At 39.9% G+C, this 18,204-nt stretch overlaps 1 protein-coding gene across 1 annotated transcript; it reads left to right on the forward strand.

Moving 5' to 3' along the window:
- SMIM28 (small integral membrane protein 28) lies at positions 1-9,507 on the forward strand. Its single transcript, XM_085055680.1, has 3 exons — positions 1-143; positions 471-710; positions 7,060-9,507. The coding sequence occupies exons 2-3, from the start codon at positions 600-602 to the stop codon at positions 7,456-7,458; spliced, it is 510 nt and encodes a 169-aa protein (XP_084911806.1). The 5' UTR covers positions 1-143; positions 471-599; the 3' UTR covers positions 7,459-9,507.
- The last annotated feature ends 8,697 nt before the right edge of the window (positions 9,508-18,204 follow it).

Here is an 18,204-nt window from a genome sequence, read left to right on the forward strand (position 1 = left end):
GCCTCTCTACTCAGAAACCACTCTCTTTTCTGTATGTTTCAGCAACAGGGAAGAAAAACCTGCCTGGACTGTGGCTCCTCCTTGTGCTGTGTAACTGAGGGGGGAACCTCAGTTACCCTTTCACCCTCAACACAGAAGCACAGGTTTCATTTATTTTATTTTGTTGGAAATAGTGTTTATTAGATAACTAAATATAGAGCGTTATTTATCCACACGGAATGATGACCATGTGGGCTCAGATTCACATGCAAATTCCCCTTTTAATAATCCTAATGCAGGGAGTGCTCCAATCAGAGCGCTATCAGCCCCAGCTCCCAGATACCTGATGCCAGCTTTGCTGGTAATGTAGGCCACCGAAGCAAATCCAGAGAGATTGAGTTGGAAGTGGAGAGAGGCTCTGAGATCTATTTGCTTGGCTTCCTGACGACGAGGGGGTGTCTAACTTCTTTTTTTTCTTTTCCGCTGTAAAGGGGATATCGTTGAAGAGGGATCATTAGCTGCCAGCAGCCCGGCTGGGTCAAGGCTGGGAGGAGGAGACGCAGCTGCAAGCAGCGAAGCAAGGTGGAGGCACGAAGACAGAAGACCAGGTTAATGAAAGCATGAGGTGGCTCTTGGGCAGCAGCTTGAAAAATTTTGGACATGCTGACAGGGGAAACTATGACTGGCTAAACAGTGAACAAGGTGGGCCACTTCTGGAAACAGAGCTCCAGGTCTGTACCCCCCTGCTCATCTCTGTGGCATGTGCTTTGACTTTGCATGTGTGTGATTGTGTGTATAATGCCTCAGCGTACAGTGCAGAGTGAATACCTGGGTATTGGGACGTGTCAAAGCAGTACTGCTCAATTACATAGAGTGGGAGCATTTTTTATTGCTGTTAAGTCTTTTTAAACACACTTGCAGCAAAGAGAAACATTAGATGGAAAATATTTGCTAGGGTGGCAGGTAAGGAAGTTTAATTACTTCTTTTAAGCATAACGCATCCTTGATTCCCTCTCTCTCAAATGCATGTTTACGCTCTGGATCTGGTCCCGTGAAGCCTTTCTGCAGATGTTCCGAGCCAGTAGCAGGCAGCAATGAACTCTTGTTCCCTAAGCTGTGCGCTGATTACTTCTGCGAGAGAGGATCACATGCAGCCCAGTGGGGGGAGGGAAGGAGCCCCCTGAGATGAAAACACAGCCTGCTTTCTGGCTTTGTCTGGGATACAGCAAAAGGGTTTCTCTGATCAAAAATAATAATTTACAGTGCACCTACTTCCTCAGTAACTGTCCGAAGTAAGTTGCATTAGCAAATGAACTGGCCACACGACTCAGCTGATGTATGTAAAGTGTGCTCTTGCAAAATAAATGGGGGTAGGAATGTGTGTGGGTGTCAAAACTGGACAAAAAGTAGTATTTGAATGCCTCCACAATTTTAACAAAGTCTACCTCACCAGTAACATTGTCAGAGTTTCAATAGCACTGGCAATGTCTTCACACCTCAAACAGCATCGGAGTCTCATTCCAACAAGTATTTGAAAATTCTGTGTGAATCCAGGCTCACTTCTAAATTATGTGTCATTACTAATATATACAAAAGCACATTAAAATATTTTTCTATTTGCCAGAGTTACATGTTTTTGCTTTCTACAAGCAATAATGAATCAGCTTCCAGAAGCAGGATAGAGCCTGGAAAAGCACCTATGGGTGGACCACACCCTAATGACTTCAAAGCAGACTTTTTTCCAAATCCACTTAAAAGAGTTACAAGTATCAGTTTTCTGATTCAACTTCAAAATATATTAGTATAAATATGGGCTGTATTAACAAAAATAATTTTAATGGAGTTCTAAATACTCTAGCAGTTCATTAACAGCATAATGAAACTTAGCACAATTCAATCACTTCAATGGGAATTTCAGTAAACAAAAGAAACTTGCATTTTTCTATTCTTACACAAAAGCTTTCCTTAAATTCACATTTTGCCTTGTTAGGTCATTCCCTCTAAAGGCAGGTACTACCCCTCTTTTGTCTAGACACACGGTTCAGCTCCAAGCCCATTCCATTGCTCATCATGAATATATCACACAACTCAGCCACACTCTGCATTTCATTCCTTTACCAACAGGCACGAGTAAAATCTCATCTTAACTGATATGGGTCACATAATCTGTAAGCTGGCAACTGTACACGATCAGCATGTTAAAAAAACGTAGGCAGACAGATTACTAATGAAAAGCTTTACTACTTCTAGTATGTGCTCAGTGGCTGGGGGAAACTCACCCTCTGCTTCAGTCCTACAAATATATAAATGAAGGGAGGAGAATAAATATGAGCCTACAATGTCCAAACTATCCGGCTACGAATTAGTTCTGAGAAAACAGAGGACTTTTTAGAAATATGATCCCTTTTACCCCCATGCTTTTTTCTGCATTTCTCTGTTTTATAAAAGATATTTTCCCACATTTATCTGTGTGTAACTGTTTCATGCTGGAAGTCAGATCCTTTTTTTTGTCAGTAACAAACCTGACAATAGCTGCTTGTGATGACACAGGCAGGGCACACTGATGTCCAGAAACGCAACATTGAACCAAACCAGTCAATTAATAATGCCATCAGTGACTTCATATGCCTGGTGTGGAAACTTTCAGATGTAAAACAGTGGAGGATTTTACCTTAAATAGGTTCTGCAGTCATTTTACTTTCAATTAATGAAGATTCAGTTTGATTTCTAGATTCATTTTATTTTCCAGCTCTGATAGATATTCCTGATACCTATACATAGTAGTTACTTTTCTAGTTTTAGAGCTTCAGCTTTAAAAGTTAGTTTTAGGTCAGTTTAGAACTTCCGTTTTAGCTTAAAATTTCAGAATATTTTTTTTAATTAGGTGACCTTTGATTCATTGTATTAAAATTATTCCTGGTTTTAGTGTAAATTTTTTAATGCCTATTACATTTTCCAAGTATTTTTGTCAAGATCTTTGCAATATTCTTCAGTAGCCCTTTAGGCAGTCATTGCAGAAATGGGCACAAAACCACAACAGAAAAAGAGGGACCAATATTGATCAGTTATCTCCTAATACATTTGATATACGTATTTAGATTTAAGTACAAGAAGTCCATCAGCTTTTGGAACTACATCTCAAAGTAAAATCAGTCCACGTAATGTTTGGCAGGAGGCAGTATCAAAATGGATATGTAATTCCCTGTTCAGATTCTGGGCATCTGTGGGGCAGTATTAACTCACTAAAAATTATTTCAATTTAAATAATACACTAAGTAGCCTACAGTTCAACCCAGATAGGAAAATCTTAACTTTAGCTGTGTTTAAAAAGCTGTGAACACTCTGAAACACAGACTGAGGAAAGCTGATCTTTACTGTCACCTGTTAGTATGCTGAAAAAGCATGAAGCTTAGTTTAGGTTAGATACAAGGGGGAAAAAAATCTCACTCAGAGTGTGGCTGGGCACTGGAACAGACTCCCCAGGAAAATGGTCACAGCACCAAGCCTGACAGAGTTCAAAAATTGTTTGGACAACACTCTCTAATACACAGTGTGACTCTTGGGGTGTCCTGCTCAATGATCCTGATGGGTCTCCTCTAACTCAGCATATTTTATGATGCTATAACATTGCCTAATTCTTAATCCTACCTGCTTCACAGGCTACTGTTTTGCAGATCATAGTAAAACACATTCTTCTTTCACAACTATAGAGGACATGGTATTCACTTCATTGCTAGCTATTCAGTGTGCTACTTGCCTCACCTTTCTCAGCATCTTTTTTGCTGCATCTTCTTCAGACGAATTTATTATGTCTTCTTTTGCACATGTTACTGATAGATAGCCACCAGGCACTGGTGTGGTTATTTTGAAATAGAATAAGATAAAATAGGAGTAGTTCAGTTGGAAGGGGTCTGCAATGAATATCTGGTCCAACCACCTGCCCACTTTAGGGGTACAAGAGAATATGAGCTGCTTTGTAATAATCTATGTAATTTTTGCCCAGATCCCTCAGTGCAATAAAGTACTTTCAGGTTCAGGGCACTGCATTTTCACCTTCAGAGACAGCACTACAGATGCAGAATTTCTGCAGACTGTACCCAAGAATCTCGATCCTGGCACTCAAAAAGAGGCATAACCAATGGGTAACCCACAACAAATACCTCCACAGCTCTGTCTTGCCCCTTCCCTAGAGCATTTAGTAGCAGAGACAGGAATACAGATCCCCAGGAGAACATTCACTATCCCACACTAGCAGGCAGTCCACTCTCTTCCCACAGTCTTCTGACTCACACAACACATACTCTACACATCCTGCAACACAGTACCCTGCGGTATTGCTGTGTTCATCTTCTTCCCCAGCCAATCTATCACAACCCTGAGGAGGCACTTTGTGCACAATAATGTAATTAAAAACTACATGTGTTGCAGATCAAATTAAGGATTCACAGATTTCCAAAATGCTGGCATTTATTCAGCCTTGAGAGCTTGGTTTTGCAACTTTAGAAGCAATGCTGTAGGTTACTCTTGGAGGGCCTTTAAATAAGAAGAGTTGTCAGGTCAGTAACTCACTGATACCCTAAGGTGTCCTTTTGTAGCTGCTTCACAGACCAGGGCCATCTCAGCTACCTCATACTACAAAATAGTTGAACTTCTTCCATTTTTTTACTATTACATGCAAACTGTCCCCTTCAACAATATTTTGCACATTTCTCTTGATTGGTATTTCATTCCAAGGCTTTGGAGCAAAGTAGAGACACAAGACAATTCGTTCATTCCTTCCATCAAGCTTAACCTTTCCTTCCCTTTTGAAGTCCAGTATTTGTATGAGGCCATGTCTACAACAGGATGTGCCAGGCAGCCCTAACCCTTGTCTGTGTTTCCTGAGCATATGAAGGATAAACTGTCCTTGGCCATTATTCAACACACGAATATAGTTTTAGTGAAGTTTATAGGGAAGCTGCAATGGGTTTAAATGACAATCAGGGCTTTACATACCTTTTACTAATCTCATGTGGGAAACATTGGCAGTCTTGCTCTCTGTCCTCCCAAAGCACCAGAACATTGTACAACTCACAGACCCTAAGAACAATGCTTAACCCTGAGGAAAGCAGGCTCCCTATAAATTAACCCCCAAAATTAGACTTGGATTTTAAAAACAAGCTCTTCACTGATTGTGAACAATGCTGTCCAGTATAAGCTCAGTTGTTCTAAATATTTACTGCAAGAGTATCAGTAAAATATTGGTATCAGTGAGTCTACACATATGTAGTCCACAAACATAATAGAGTGCTTTTTCTCTTTTTCCCTTGAAGTGTTTTATGCACCTTGTAAAACACACTAAAGAAGCATTAACAAACTTAAAAAAAAAAATCCCCTCATTTTTAAAATATTATTTAATGTCTGCATTGGAAGAACAGCTGGAACAATTTCTTTTATTTCTGCTCATTCCTGTAACTCATTGAATGGTCAGGTAAGACAACAGCTTATACAGACAGAAATTCTTTAATAAAAAATTATCAGTAAATATGAAATAGTTATTTAATATACCTTTTTTTTTTAAGGCCTGTGGGGAAAAATAGCTTAATAGCTAATCTGCAAAGGTTTCAATGTATTTTTAAATTACTTTAAAGCATTTAGCTTTAGACCCACAATACCTTAGGGGGAAAATAAAAAGGCAGAAATCTCCCCTACATTATTTGTTAGGTGTCAAAGCCTATTTGTTTTGTTTTTCTTAGGCATGACCACATAATAATAATTTCATAATATGACAATAAAGCAAAGAGGTTACAAATGCCTGGTAGGTAATCAGTTGAATGTAGGTTACAGTGTGATTTTGTAGCTAGAAGAATGACTGTGATTCTGGGAAGAATAAGCATAGAAAGTTTTTGTATACTAAAAAGGAGGCATTGGGGTTACTGTCTTTTTCACAAAGCCAGGGCTGCAAATGGACAGTTTGCATCCCTGCTTCCAAATGCCTTGAGGAAGAATCACTTGAGTTCTCCCAGCTTGAATAGGCACCTTCATTCAAAAGAAAGTAAATCCAACCCATTGACATGTGTAGTCTCACCATACGAATGTGAAAAAAAACCTATTTGATAGGATTTGTCAAGAACTTTCAAAGGAATGAGTTGATAATAAACAGCATTATAGGGTTTTGGTTTTCCTCTCTCCCTAGACTAGACTCTGAACGAGATCTGAATGAAAATAAAGTCAGACTGAAAACAAGATACACTAAATTTTAAAACTAAAGCACATACAACAGAAGAGCACAAATGGCTTTGCTGGTGTCTCATAGCTTATAACTCCAGTTAAGATTACATCACAATTCAAAAGCAGTGAGACAGAGGTCTTTTGTGCTTTTCATGTTGCAGAGAACAAAGCTGACACAGCAGTCACAACTGTTATTACTCTTACAGCAAAAGTTCTGTTTCCATAGTTTTAAACAGGGAAAAACAACTTTTGGATAACTGGCACAACAAGCTCAAGAAAGAGCCCCAGTCCAAGCTGTCCTGACACACTGTTTTATTTGGAACTGGCCTGTGAGGTTAGAACAGCCCAAAGGGCAGGTATTGTAGGCAGCAGGCCCTGTTTGAAAGGGCTATTGTTGTAATATTTGTTCTTTAAACAGTTTTCCAAATACAAAGAAAAAAGACTAGATGGTGGATCACCAGCCTTATTCATCTGCAATTCAGTACTCTCTGAAGTTTAAAAGCTTGACCAAAGTCAACTGATCTCACTATAGTCCAAGAGTAATAATGTCATACAAAATTACAAATACTTCCATGTTGTTGGGGTTTTTTCCCCATTGGAGACAGGGTTTCCTAGAAACCCAATACTCTCTGCAACTTCTCTGTTTCGTTTTTGGTTTTTTTTTGTCTTGGGTTGTGATTTGGTTTAATAGGCCAGCAAATAGAATTAATGAGCCGGCAAAACATATTGCTTGAATGATACTAGTGCAGAGAGAAAGAAATCTGGAAAAGCAACTGCTATGTCATAAGGCAAAGATAGGGAATGTATTTTTGCTCTCTGATAAAGAGATCTCCAGGAATCTAACACAGTTCCTATTTGCTTTGGTTACAGAGCAGACAACAGACAAGTTCAACCAAAGACGACATAGAGCCCTTTCTGTGTATCATTTTGCCTGCCACCATGATGCTCTTCCTGGCATTCCTGCTGCTCTTCCTGTACCGCCGTTGCCAGCGCCCCTCTCAGCAGGGGCAGATCTTCAGCATCGACCTTCCCGAGGCTCTGCCTGAGCACGACGTCTCCAATTTCCTTTCTGCACTGCCCTGGAGCACGGAACAGAGTTTCCACTACTCCACGCTGCTCCCTGATGCCACATTCCTCTCTGTGTGTTTGCCTCCATCCTATGAGGAGGCCACCAAGAAGACTTCCATGGAAGAGGCTCACATTGAGCTCTCTCCAGACCCAGTGCCTCCTTACGAAGAGAGCACGCTGCAGACCAGCGGCGCCAAATAAACTTCCTACAGAAGCACCTCAGCTGAAGCATGCGGCACAAAGGTAGAACTGCTATGGCCTTTAAAATCTGTGAAAAGATTCCAAATGAGGCACCAAACCAATGAATTTATGAAGGAAGAAACTTGAAGTAACAGGGAATGATTCTCTTCACCTCATCCTAGGATTCTCTACCTTCCATTTGTGGCAGGCGTATCCAATCCAGATTGGTAACATGAGGATTCTAGTTAACAAGCATGTCATGGAAGGATTGAATTTAAGGAAAGCTGGGAAGCTCTTCCTCTGCAAAACCTCAGCTCTAAGGAAATTTCAATAACACTATTGATCCAGCAGTCACAAAAAGGGCTTTTAGCACATAACTATTACAGCTCGTTTTTTTTTTTTTCCCCTATTTTATGCATTTCTTTTCAAATGAATTTTTGACAAGCTGAGTCACTCAGTCTGTGTGTTAACACCACATCATTCTGCAATGCTCTGGAATGATCACAACAGCTCTCAGGAAAGCAAGTAAATATATAACCTCTACTAAATTTCCAGTAACTGTCCCCACAGGTTCAAATGTGCACTGTGAATAAAGGCTGTCTTTTCTCACAGTTGAACAATGAGGGCAGCCAGAGAAGATCTGATTATTCTGGGTGAGGGAGACTCCTTACAAAAGCACACTCATGGTTGCTGCAAGCTGCTTGCCAAGGTCTGCAAGGCCCCAAAATTCCAGACTTCTCACTTGACTTCTTCTCAATTTACAATCTAAAATAATAAACTGTGTGACTTATTTGGTGCACTCTGTAAAGGAGATGGAAAAAATTAATAAAATCAAATGCACCAAACAAAATCTGGTGAGTATTTTGAAACAGCATTATAATCCATTCCCCTTCTTCACTAGGGGAAGGTGAGGCTAGTTCAAGTGTGTTGGTGGCAGTGGTTCAGAGGGTTTGCACATGTCTACTTTCAGACAATGATGTATGTCATCTTTAATTGTTTCTTACAGGACAGCATTTTCACTATGTTGATAGATGATCTTTTTATAGAAGGTGATTACTACAGATCCTGACAGCCTCAAAAGTTATGTTGGAAAGGCACAGACAAATGCAGTGTCATGGAACAGCTGACACCTGCAAGGAAGAAACTGTCACAGCAGCTGTGTGCACTCTTGCTGTAACTTATAAACCCAAAGGCTGACCTGAGCTGGGTCATTCCAACAACTGTCAAGAGGGGTCAATATCAGTCCTGCTTTATGAATTTAGCACATTTCTTTAAAAAACCAAAAAACCCAAAAAACACGACAACATAATAATGGAAGAAAAAATCATCACTGTACAGCAGAAGAAAGGCCACTTTAGAGCTGCCAGGTGGTTAAATTTCATGTTATGTCAACAGTGACACAATCACAGTAACCATATAGTCCATGTCAAAGCTGATGTTCCCACTCATACATTTCTCTTACAACAAGAAGAAAACATGCCTTTTGTAATTTAGAAAAGGAGTGATTTTCTTGAACTACAATTTTGAGATCATTCTTTTTCTGACGTTCTATTTTGGTCATCAAACTGAAGAAGCAGATGTTTTGGAAACCTTCAAATTCAATCAACCATTTTTCTTTTCAGACCATGTCTGGGAACAGTTCCCAGTATTTTCTGATGTGTTTGAAAGTACAATACTCTACTGCCTCCTTGCATTTTCTTTACCTCCCTAATATTTGGTACATGCAGTTATTTCCAAGAAAAACTGGAAAAATACAAGAGCCCCAAACAACATACCTAATTGGAAAGGTGCAAAGATAAATCACTTCTGCCTCTGGTGCTTGTATATTCCACTAACTTCAGTGAAATTGTATGGATATGCTTAAAAACTCAGACATTGTCATATCAAGCTGAGTATATTTTGCCTTAAAAGATAGGCTGTGTTCTGAAATTAGTTATGCTGTTCTTCAAGCACAATTTCCCATTTACCCTTAACCTGGGTAGAGCCTGATGCTCAGTCTCTGGCCTCATCATTCTACACTGCTCTCCAATAGCCCTAGTTACAATTAAGAAGAATTTTGACTGGTATTTCTTGTGACCAAGACTGATGTACTTCTATGGCTAGTTGAGAATTTCAATTCTCTGCAAGATATAGAGAGTGATCGTGTTTGACACAGTATCTATTGGAGAAAGTTCAAATCCTGATTTAGACAAATTGTTAGTATTGCTATAGACAATTAAAAACAGACACTTGCTCAAATCCAAATTAACAGACACACTGCCATGGCTTAAATTCTTCTTTCTAGTAGACTGTTTTTTATTCCATCTGGAATTGGTATCCATTACCTCATAATAACACAGATTTTTCTAGTCTTGTATGTTAATTGTCCCTAGTCGTTTTCTACATAACCAGCATCTCTACTCTTAAAACTACCCCCCAAAGAGAAGGTCCACTAAAACAAAGCAACAATGTTTCTCCTGCAAACATACTGAAATTAAATCTCCATTGCCTAGAAGCTGCGTCTGGTCCTGTCAGGCTGTGGTGACAAACATCTCAGCAGCCACCTTGTCACTGATGTTAGTGCTCCTGGTTGTGGAGCAGCTACCAGGTCCTCTGGGCAAACACTTTGTGCATCAAAGCCCAGAGCTCATGACCTGAAAGGAACTCATGCCTGGCAATAGAGCAGCCACAAGTGTAAGGGGAAGGTCTTTCATTTTCTTAGCTGCAATAATCAGAAAGGTGAAGGTTTAGAGTACACTATCTAAAAGAAAGATGTTGGAGTTGACACTGTAGACAGAAAGACTGAGGCAAGACATTAAGTTTTTAGTTACATAAAAGGTAACTGCAAACAAAGTAAAATAAGGAACCCTCGTGCCTGCAGCAATCTGAACAGTACTAATGATTTGAAAGTGAAGCAAGATTAAGTCAGAAAAGAAATTTCTAAAAGTGAAGTGCAGTCTGAAAGTGCAGTGAAGCAATGGTAACACCATCTCTGGACACATTGAGAAGTTAGACAAACATCTGTCCAGAGATATGAAGGCTCCTAGTTGGAGTAGAGAATGGATTAGATGTCTTTGTGTCTTTTCCCGTTCCTATGCCCTAAAGGTATAGCAAAGTAAATTTTGTTCATAATTCCCAAATTTTATGAAGTCAGATGGCTGTTTCTTTGAAAATTTCATATTATGAGATTTCCTGTGCATCCAGAAATCACCATAATGTTGGCATTGTACTTTATAGCTACAAGGTTCTCTTTCTTTTCTGTTTAAATCTTATATCTGCTAGTACACATACAAAGTCTTACAAATTGTGAACTCACTTTGATGTGAAGGGTAGTTGTATTTCAGTTTTCTGTTATGAAAATACTAAGAGCCAAGATGAGATTAATTATGTATACACTACCCCTTGTTTATACTTTGTAGGAAACTATGAAACAATACAAGCCCCCTCATTAAGGAAGCCTCACAAGCTTAGAGAGCAATCTCTGTGCTTGTCCTCCCTGTGAGGGCTGTCAGTCCCTTACTGACATGGGTCCATTGTTCTGCAGACCAAGATGAATTCACATCTTGCATACACAGCAGACTCTTTATAAAAAAGACGTTTAAATGAAAACACAAAATTTATACAAAATAGTTCTTCTAAGTATCCACTGAAAGTATTCAGCATGCATCTCCAAAAAAGACACAGTAATTTCATAATAATAGAAAATCTTGCCTCTCTCACTTTAGCCAAAGGAAGAAAAGATGACACAGCTCTTTGCAACCACTATGGGAGCTCAGAAACAAACATCTTGAATAAAATTTGTTCATGCTTTTGCATAGATTGAGCATCAGCACCTGATCTTTGCTGAACTGAAAACTAAGTCATAACTCACTGGTTTGTGCTTGCCAATGAAAAAATGTGTTCTTCAGAATGGTCACTGCTTGGCCTTATGAAGTAACCCTTGGTCTAGGAAAGGCAGAATAAGCATTTCAGTGCACACATTTCACTTCGGAGAGATGCTCGTTTGTAACAAATATCTGGACTAGAAATTTAGATCTCTCATTGAAGCGAGAAAACCTTTTAAAAACCCAAACAAACCCTGACATTGAGTCAGACTATCTTTATGGTAGTTCAATAATATCACAGTGGTCAAGAAAGAGCTGCCCAAAAATAAAACACTTTGCTTAATCCATTGTTCACAAGGATTTTACTTGGGTCCTTGTGCCAGCAAAGCTTTCAAATAGAGACACACAACTACTTTTGCTAGTACAAATTCACTGGCAGTAACTACATATGCTCCAGTAGTGAAAACTCTTACAAATACAGGTTTTATCAATATGAGAAAGTGACTCACAGTCTTATTCTGGCTAGGAGAATAATGTTATTTGGGTGGAGGTTTTTTTTTTTTGTTGTTGGGGGTTTTGGTTTGGTTTTTTTTTTTTCAAACTTTCAAGAAGGAGCATTGCACAAAACCATCAGATAAGGATGAGCTGAATGCTTATGGCAAATAAATTATTCACTGACTCCTCTCTCAAAAACTGTCATAAGTGAAACAGCTATGAATTTTTAATAATGGAATTTCTTAATTTCAGTCTGTTAGTAAATAATCGTGTCATGTCATAACTTCCATTACTAAGTAGTTCTATTCATCACTTGGATAACGAGACCTTCTGAAGAGCAGGAAAGGCATGTGGGTGTGGAGCCTAAGGAAGGTGTCCTCTGTAATAAACACAGGATTATTCTCAGTGGTATGGCTAGCAAGGCTAGGCACAGCTAACAAACCAATGCTGCAGATGCATGGGTGTTGATGAAGACAGAAAAAACTCATTGAAGACTCTTGGATACACCACTAGGCTGACAGCTGTGTAAATGTACATTTGCACTTTCACAAGCTTTTAGCTTTAAAAGGGTAAAAAAATTCCAATGTCTTTCATGTTTGTTGAGGGTATGAAAGAATCAAACTTGTCCATGACTTTGGCTCCATCGGTAGTTTTACTGCTGATTATTCACAGGAACAAAATTTCTACAAGAGTTTACTGCCAAAAACTAAGTGTAAGGAAGAAGCAGCAACCAAAACTGTGGTACTCAGAATGTCATAGAAACAAGTCATAGAATCATTCATGTTGGAAAAGGCCTCTAAGATCATCAAGTCCAACTTTTAACCCAGCATTGCCATCTGTCCCTACAGTGTCAGGATTATTTTATTCTTGAATGCTTACCTCAGAACTTTTCAGACATTTCCATCAGTGACAAAAATAAATACTTCAAAGCAAGAGAGCATGGATAAACAATCCTTTCCAGTCATGTCTAGCACTTTCATAGGTCTATCTTTTATTTTGTAGTGTTTTGGGTTTTTTTTTTCCAGGTTCAAACTAAGAGAACTGAATGGATGTGTTTCTTTAGTTCTTTGAATACTAATGATCTGAATTCCTTTAATGGCCTTCCAAGCACAAAGGGCAGGAAGCAAAGCCATACCCTTCCTCCCCTACCCCATCAAGAATCCTGAAGGGGAAGGAATGTGAAAAAGATCACAAATCAGGATGAAAAAAGAGAAATGTCCATCCAGAAACAAGCCTCTCACAAATTTGCTTTCTCTACCCTGACTTCCTATTTTTCACTTCCTCTCATTTAGCTTAATTTTAATTTTCTGCCAGCTATATAAAAGACAACACTGAAAGGAAAACTACTTCCACAGACTGATCCACAACTGTAGACAGCCAAACTAGGTATCATGTGCTATGTTCTTCTTGTAATCTGGAATATCTATTTGTCATTATAAAGTGCTTTGCATGAGGTCAGGTTCCACTACAGGTAAACCAGACAAATTCAGATATTTCTACAAACACATTTCCCTGCGTGTGTAGCCAACACACCAAATTATTTTAACAGCACCATTAAAAACTCAGTATATGTTTCAGTTCTGTGACATTTTTTCTCTCCCTTTTTCTTCCAGTTTGGAAAACTCACAGTTTACAACACTCTCAGATGTTAGTATGGTCTCAAGTTTCTTCAGAAAGACCATACACTTATGTTTTAGATAAAAAAATAAACTTGAAGTGAATTAGCTTGCTTATAAACCCTATCTTCAACTGACACACCTTTTTCACTTCTGTTAATGATGCAGAACCTAAACATTTCTATAAATGGCTGATTTCTAGTGGTTTCTAGCAACAAAACATTGTGGTCATCAGAAACTAAAAAATGCTGCTGTCATATGCAATGAAAGGGGGAAAAAAAGAAAAAGCAGATCCATTAGCACAACCCTTCAGTGTGTTTGGCTGCATCAGGAAGATCAAAGCAGACAGAGGACATTAGCTGGGAGACAGAAGAAGCCAAGTAAGTACAGCCCTGTCTGGCACAATTTTGAGACTTTCACAGTGGTTCTTTTCCACAGCATTACCAGAAATCATCACCTGCAGAAGAAGCACAGTGCAGCATGACAGAGGAGCATGGTGTCCCTGACACAGGTGAGACCTGAGGCATTGGCATCAATGGGCCTGAGTGATGCCACACTCCACCACGAGGTCCTGCACCTCTCTTAAGCTTCTGTGCCCCTCTCCAGCAGCCCCAGTCCTGCCACTCCCACCCAAAAGAAGGAAAGGCTGAGTGGTCTCAACCTGTCCAGTAAGATCTCTACTGGAAACAATAAAATAATCACGTTTTAAACCCTTAGAGAATATTTTTATTACAAAACTAGCAAGTTAATACACTTAACTTGCTAGACCTTGCTACTGGTGCATCTAGACCTTGCACCAGTAGTTATGGCAGACTCTATAAAAGACGTATATTCTACTTTCTTTATCTAAAAACATGACCTGATATAAACTAGAGCACAAGGAAAGAACTACAGTTTGATATTCCATTTTATACTTTGCAGATCATCCTGTAAGTCAGAGGACTTATTTTCTAGTCTATTATTCTTTATCTATCTTATGCATACCTTATTTTAAATTAGGTAAATAGACACTGCAGGAATAGCAGGCAAGGTAAACTATGAGCATGAAGCATGCTCAGATACCATATGGGAGAGCTCCACATGAACATCTCTCTCTCTTCAGCTAACATCACTTCAAAGAATTGTCACCTCCTATACATTTTCACAGTTATCTGGACTCCTTCCAAGTGCCCACTCCAACTACCAGTGGCCACAGAGTTGTTGGAGGCATCTATGACTTTGATTTGTCCAGTCTTATTTATTAACAGGTTTTCTGTTTTAGCTGGGACTGAGTGCCAGGAAATATTTACGCTACATGCATTAACCTCCAATAAATACCATTTTCTAGTTTTGTTAGAAGACAAAGAATATTTCCAGAATGGCTTGCATTTAGAGCAATTATACTGATTTTTGAAGAACTGAAAAATTTTCATGATAATGGCAACCTGCTTCCCTGACCCAAGCTGTGCTGGACACCACTCCAGCCACTGGAAGAGGGGACCTTGCTTGGCAAGACCTTCTCTCCATTAGGTAACTTGCCATCACATTTAACAGACACCAAAATTAAATTCCCAATTTTTCCAGGACTCAGCTTGTTTGGCGAAACTGGACACCACCACATCCAACAGCTACTCTGAGGGAGATTGGATTTCACTGCTGATGGGCCTTAGAGAGTTTCCAGTGACTCCTGTTCCCCAGTCCCTTGTCCCCAGTGCTGTGCCAGCCCTTTTTAAAGTTGTATTCATTGGTACTTCATAAAGTTGTATTCATGTACTTAATTTAGTACTTCTCATAAATTACCACAATAGCACCAGTACCCAACAACACAGATGACTCCAACTGGTGTTTTTTCAGCTAACACTGTTTTGAACCATAAATTTTGACAAAATACATATTATTCTTAATCCCAGTCCTCAGCTCCAAACAGCCTCGCTCCTGGTCTGTGACAGCTACACAGCAAAGGTCCCTTTCTGCTCGTGCCTGCCCAAAACAGCTGTCAGTGGCTAAATAATGACTGGCTCCTGGGACTGGTATGGGATCAATCACCCTGAACAGCACCAAGGTTTCCAATGGAGGCTGTCAGGAGATATTTTCCTGCATGCTCCAAGTTTCTGGAAATGAGAGGGAACTGCCAAAGCCACCCAGGAGCACCAGGGGTACAATACAGAAGTGCTGGACCAAGTGGCATCATCCAGAGACCCCAGTGACAGTTCAATATCTCTATATCGAACCATTAAGGGTCTGGCAAATCAGTACAGTTGTAAATATTTAATACCAGGCAGTCTGCTCGGAGTAGACCAGCACTTACTCATTTTTGTCTCAGTTTCCTTCCCTAGGGACTCTGCACAGAGGGGACAGATGGTCTTCAAGCCCCATCAGTATTTCTCCTGTGTCCCCTACCCACACACCTTCCCAGGGGTGTCTGTGGCTGGCAGGCACCCTGATGAGGTAACAGCCTGAGCAGGCACAAGGCTTTACAGATGGCAAAAGGTGAGTAAAGTACACATAGGAGGATCAGGAGTGCTTTTTCCAACACCAAGGTAACAGCCTGGACATCCCACTAGTTTCCTAGAAAGGGTCACCAAGTGCCTGCTGAATTATGAAGGCTGCTGCACAGCCACAAGGATGCATCAGCACAGATTACCTTAATTTGCTAAACACAAAAACTGCAGCAACACAGAAGCACATTCACAGTTCTGGCTTTAGAGCCTTGCAGTGAGAATGGCTCGAGAGTGGCAATTGGCAAACATGACACCTACTGCTGCCCAGTTTCAGCCCACAGCCTCCATACATCTGCCAGGCAGGGCACCCTTAATCTAGCTGCTGGTTCAGTCAAGGGCACAGAAGCTATTGGGTAGTAGCAGCCCTTACAGCAGTCAGTTTAAGGACAAGAATGGAAAGCAAAGGCTTTAAAGTAACACCCTGTTCACCAGAAGGGTTTAACAAAACTCTTTCCATCCTCCAGTGTCTTCCTCTTGAAAGGACTGTAAGTTTTGCATCCTCTGGCTTGGAAAGTTATAATTTCAGATTAAATGCAATTCATATCAAAGAATAAAAAATGATAGGACAATTTCTGTACTGTTTAAGGCAACTTGAACACTTGACCTACATTGAAACTAGTTGATTACAACCATTTTGAGAGGATTTAAATAGCTGCTTTCAATATTGTACAAAGCCTTTCTTCAGTTTTGATAGAGTTCCATGAACAACAAATTTTCCCTGACAAGGAAGGCAAGGATCCTTCCAACAGAGGGAATTACTTCTGTTCTCGGTCACAGTCAATAAAACAGCAATAAAACTTGCAATGTAACTCAACACACTTAAAAGTACCTGAAGCAAACAGTGGGGATAAGCCGCGGAAAAGCAAGATTCAGCATTACAGATATCTTCATCTGCAGCTGCCTCAGTCATTGTGATTTTGAAGCTCCCTTGCAAACTAAGTTTAACTTGCAATCAGATTTCACCTGTGGCTTGTTTTCTGCAGAGCAATCAAGGGCTTCTCAGCACCTAAAGGAGCACATAAGCAATCATTACACAGTCAAAATTTAACTTTCTTGGTTAGTCTGGCTAGTTTCAATTAGATGTTAGTGCTGCTCCAGACTATGACTTGGCTGCTCCAACCTTGCCTAGTCTTTCTAATCCCACAGGCAGCTGTGGTCTTTTCTTGTGCTCACCTGTGAGTAAATTAACTCTTTTTAGTCCTTGGTGAGGAGAAAACAACTGAGGTGAATAAAAACCACTTAGGGATAAGAACATTTGTTTTTTCAGGTCTGCAAAGTGCATGGCCCACAGAGAGCTGCCCCTATTCCTAACAGGCTAGCTACAAAACAGTGTTCAGGATTAGCAGTGATCCTTCAGATGTCCTTCCTTGGGTTACCAGGAACCTGCTATGTAGCTGAGGAAAAAGGGTGTGCTGGGCAGCAAGGTTTCCTCAGAACTCTATCTAATGTAATATCATTATGGTGTGTGAGATCTGAGTGTTCTCTTACTGGCTTTTCCACCCTGTTGTGGCCTCTCTGTGAAATCTGTATGAAATTAGGTCATTTCAAAAATACAAAGTTTCTTTTGGTTTTGTTGAAACTCAAGTTTCAACATAGTGAGGAGTAGTGACCTCACTATGGGAAAGACTGGTATTTATCTCTTGCAAGACACTGAGAAAATCCATCTAGAAGGAAAGCTCCATAACTATGGTGTGTTTTTGCAGTGTACCCTGTGCAATGCAGCACACAAGTTGTAAATGTACAGAAAAACTGGCATTTGTACTTTGTTGCCCTCAGAACTATAGCAGAACAATGAATTCATATTAGATTTATTTGTGGAATTAAAGGAGTAAACACAGACTTTGAACAAGCCACCAAAACAGGTGCTTTCTTGAACTCCATGCTCTTTAGCTGATCTGCCTGAGTTTCTATGTGCCATTGAGCTGTTTTTACTTACCTGATCTTCTGACAGGATAAAAATATTGATGGTGCCCCAGTGAGCCTGGTGCACATCCAATCTGCATCCATCTTTGCAGTCTTCTCTTAATGCCACTCAAGCACCAGGATGATGGAATGAATCTCTTGGAATTGGGTCTTTGCTGAAGAAAGAGGATAAATGTGTGGATCTTCCAGGTGTGGATTAATTTGTGTGGTGCTGTCAAATGGTTTATATCCCTATAATCCAAAGAGAATCTCCAAAATAATAAATTTGGATGAAGTACCTACTTTCCTGCATTAGGGAACTGCATTTTCATTTTCATCAACTAAATCATGTGCTGCCTGGAGGCAAAACCTGGTCTGAATTTGCCTGTAGTACAGCAAAACTCATTACCCTCTTACCATATGCATTCACTGGGGTAATTCTCACACAAAAAGTTCACATTTTTCTTTTTT

The sequence above is a fragment of the Lichenostomus cassidix genome, chromosome 3 (genome assembly GCF_008360975.1).
Source record: "Lichenostomus cassidix isolate B80296 chromosome 3, HeHo_3.0, whole genome shotgun sequence".
Classification (NCBI taxonomy): Eukaryota; Metazoa; Chordata; class Aves; order Passeriformes; family Meliphagidae; genus Lichenostomus; species Lichenostomus cassidix.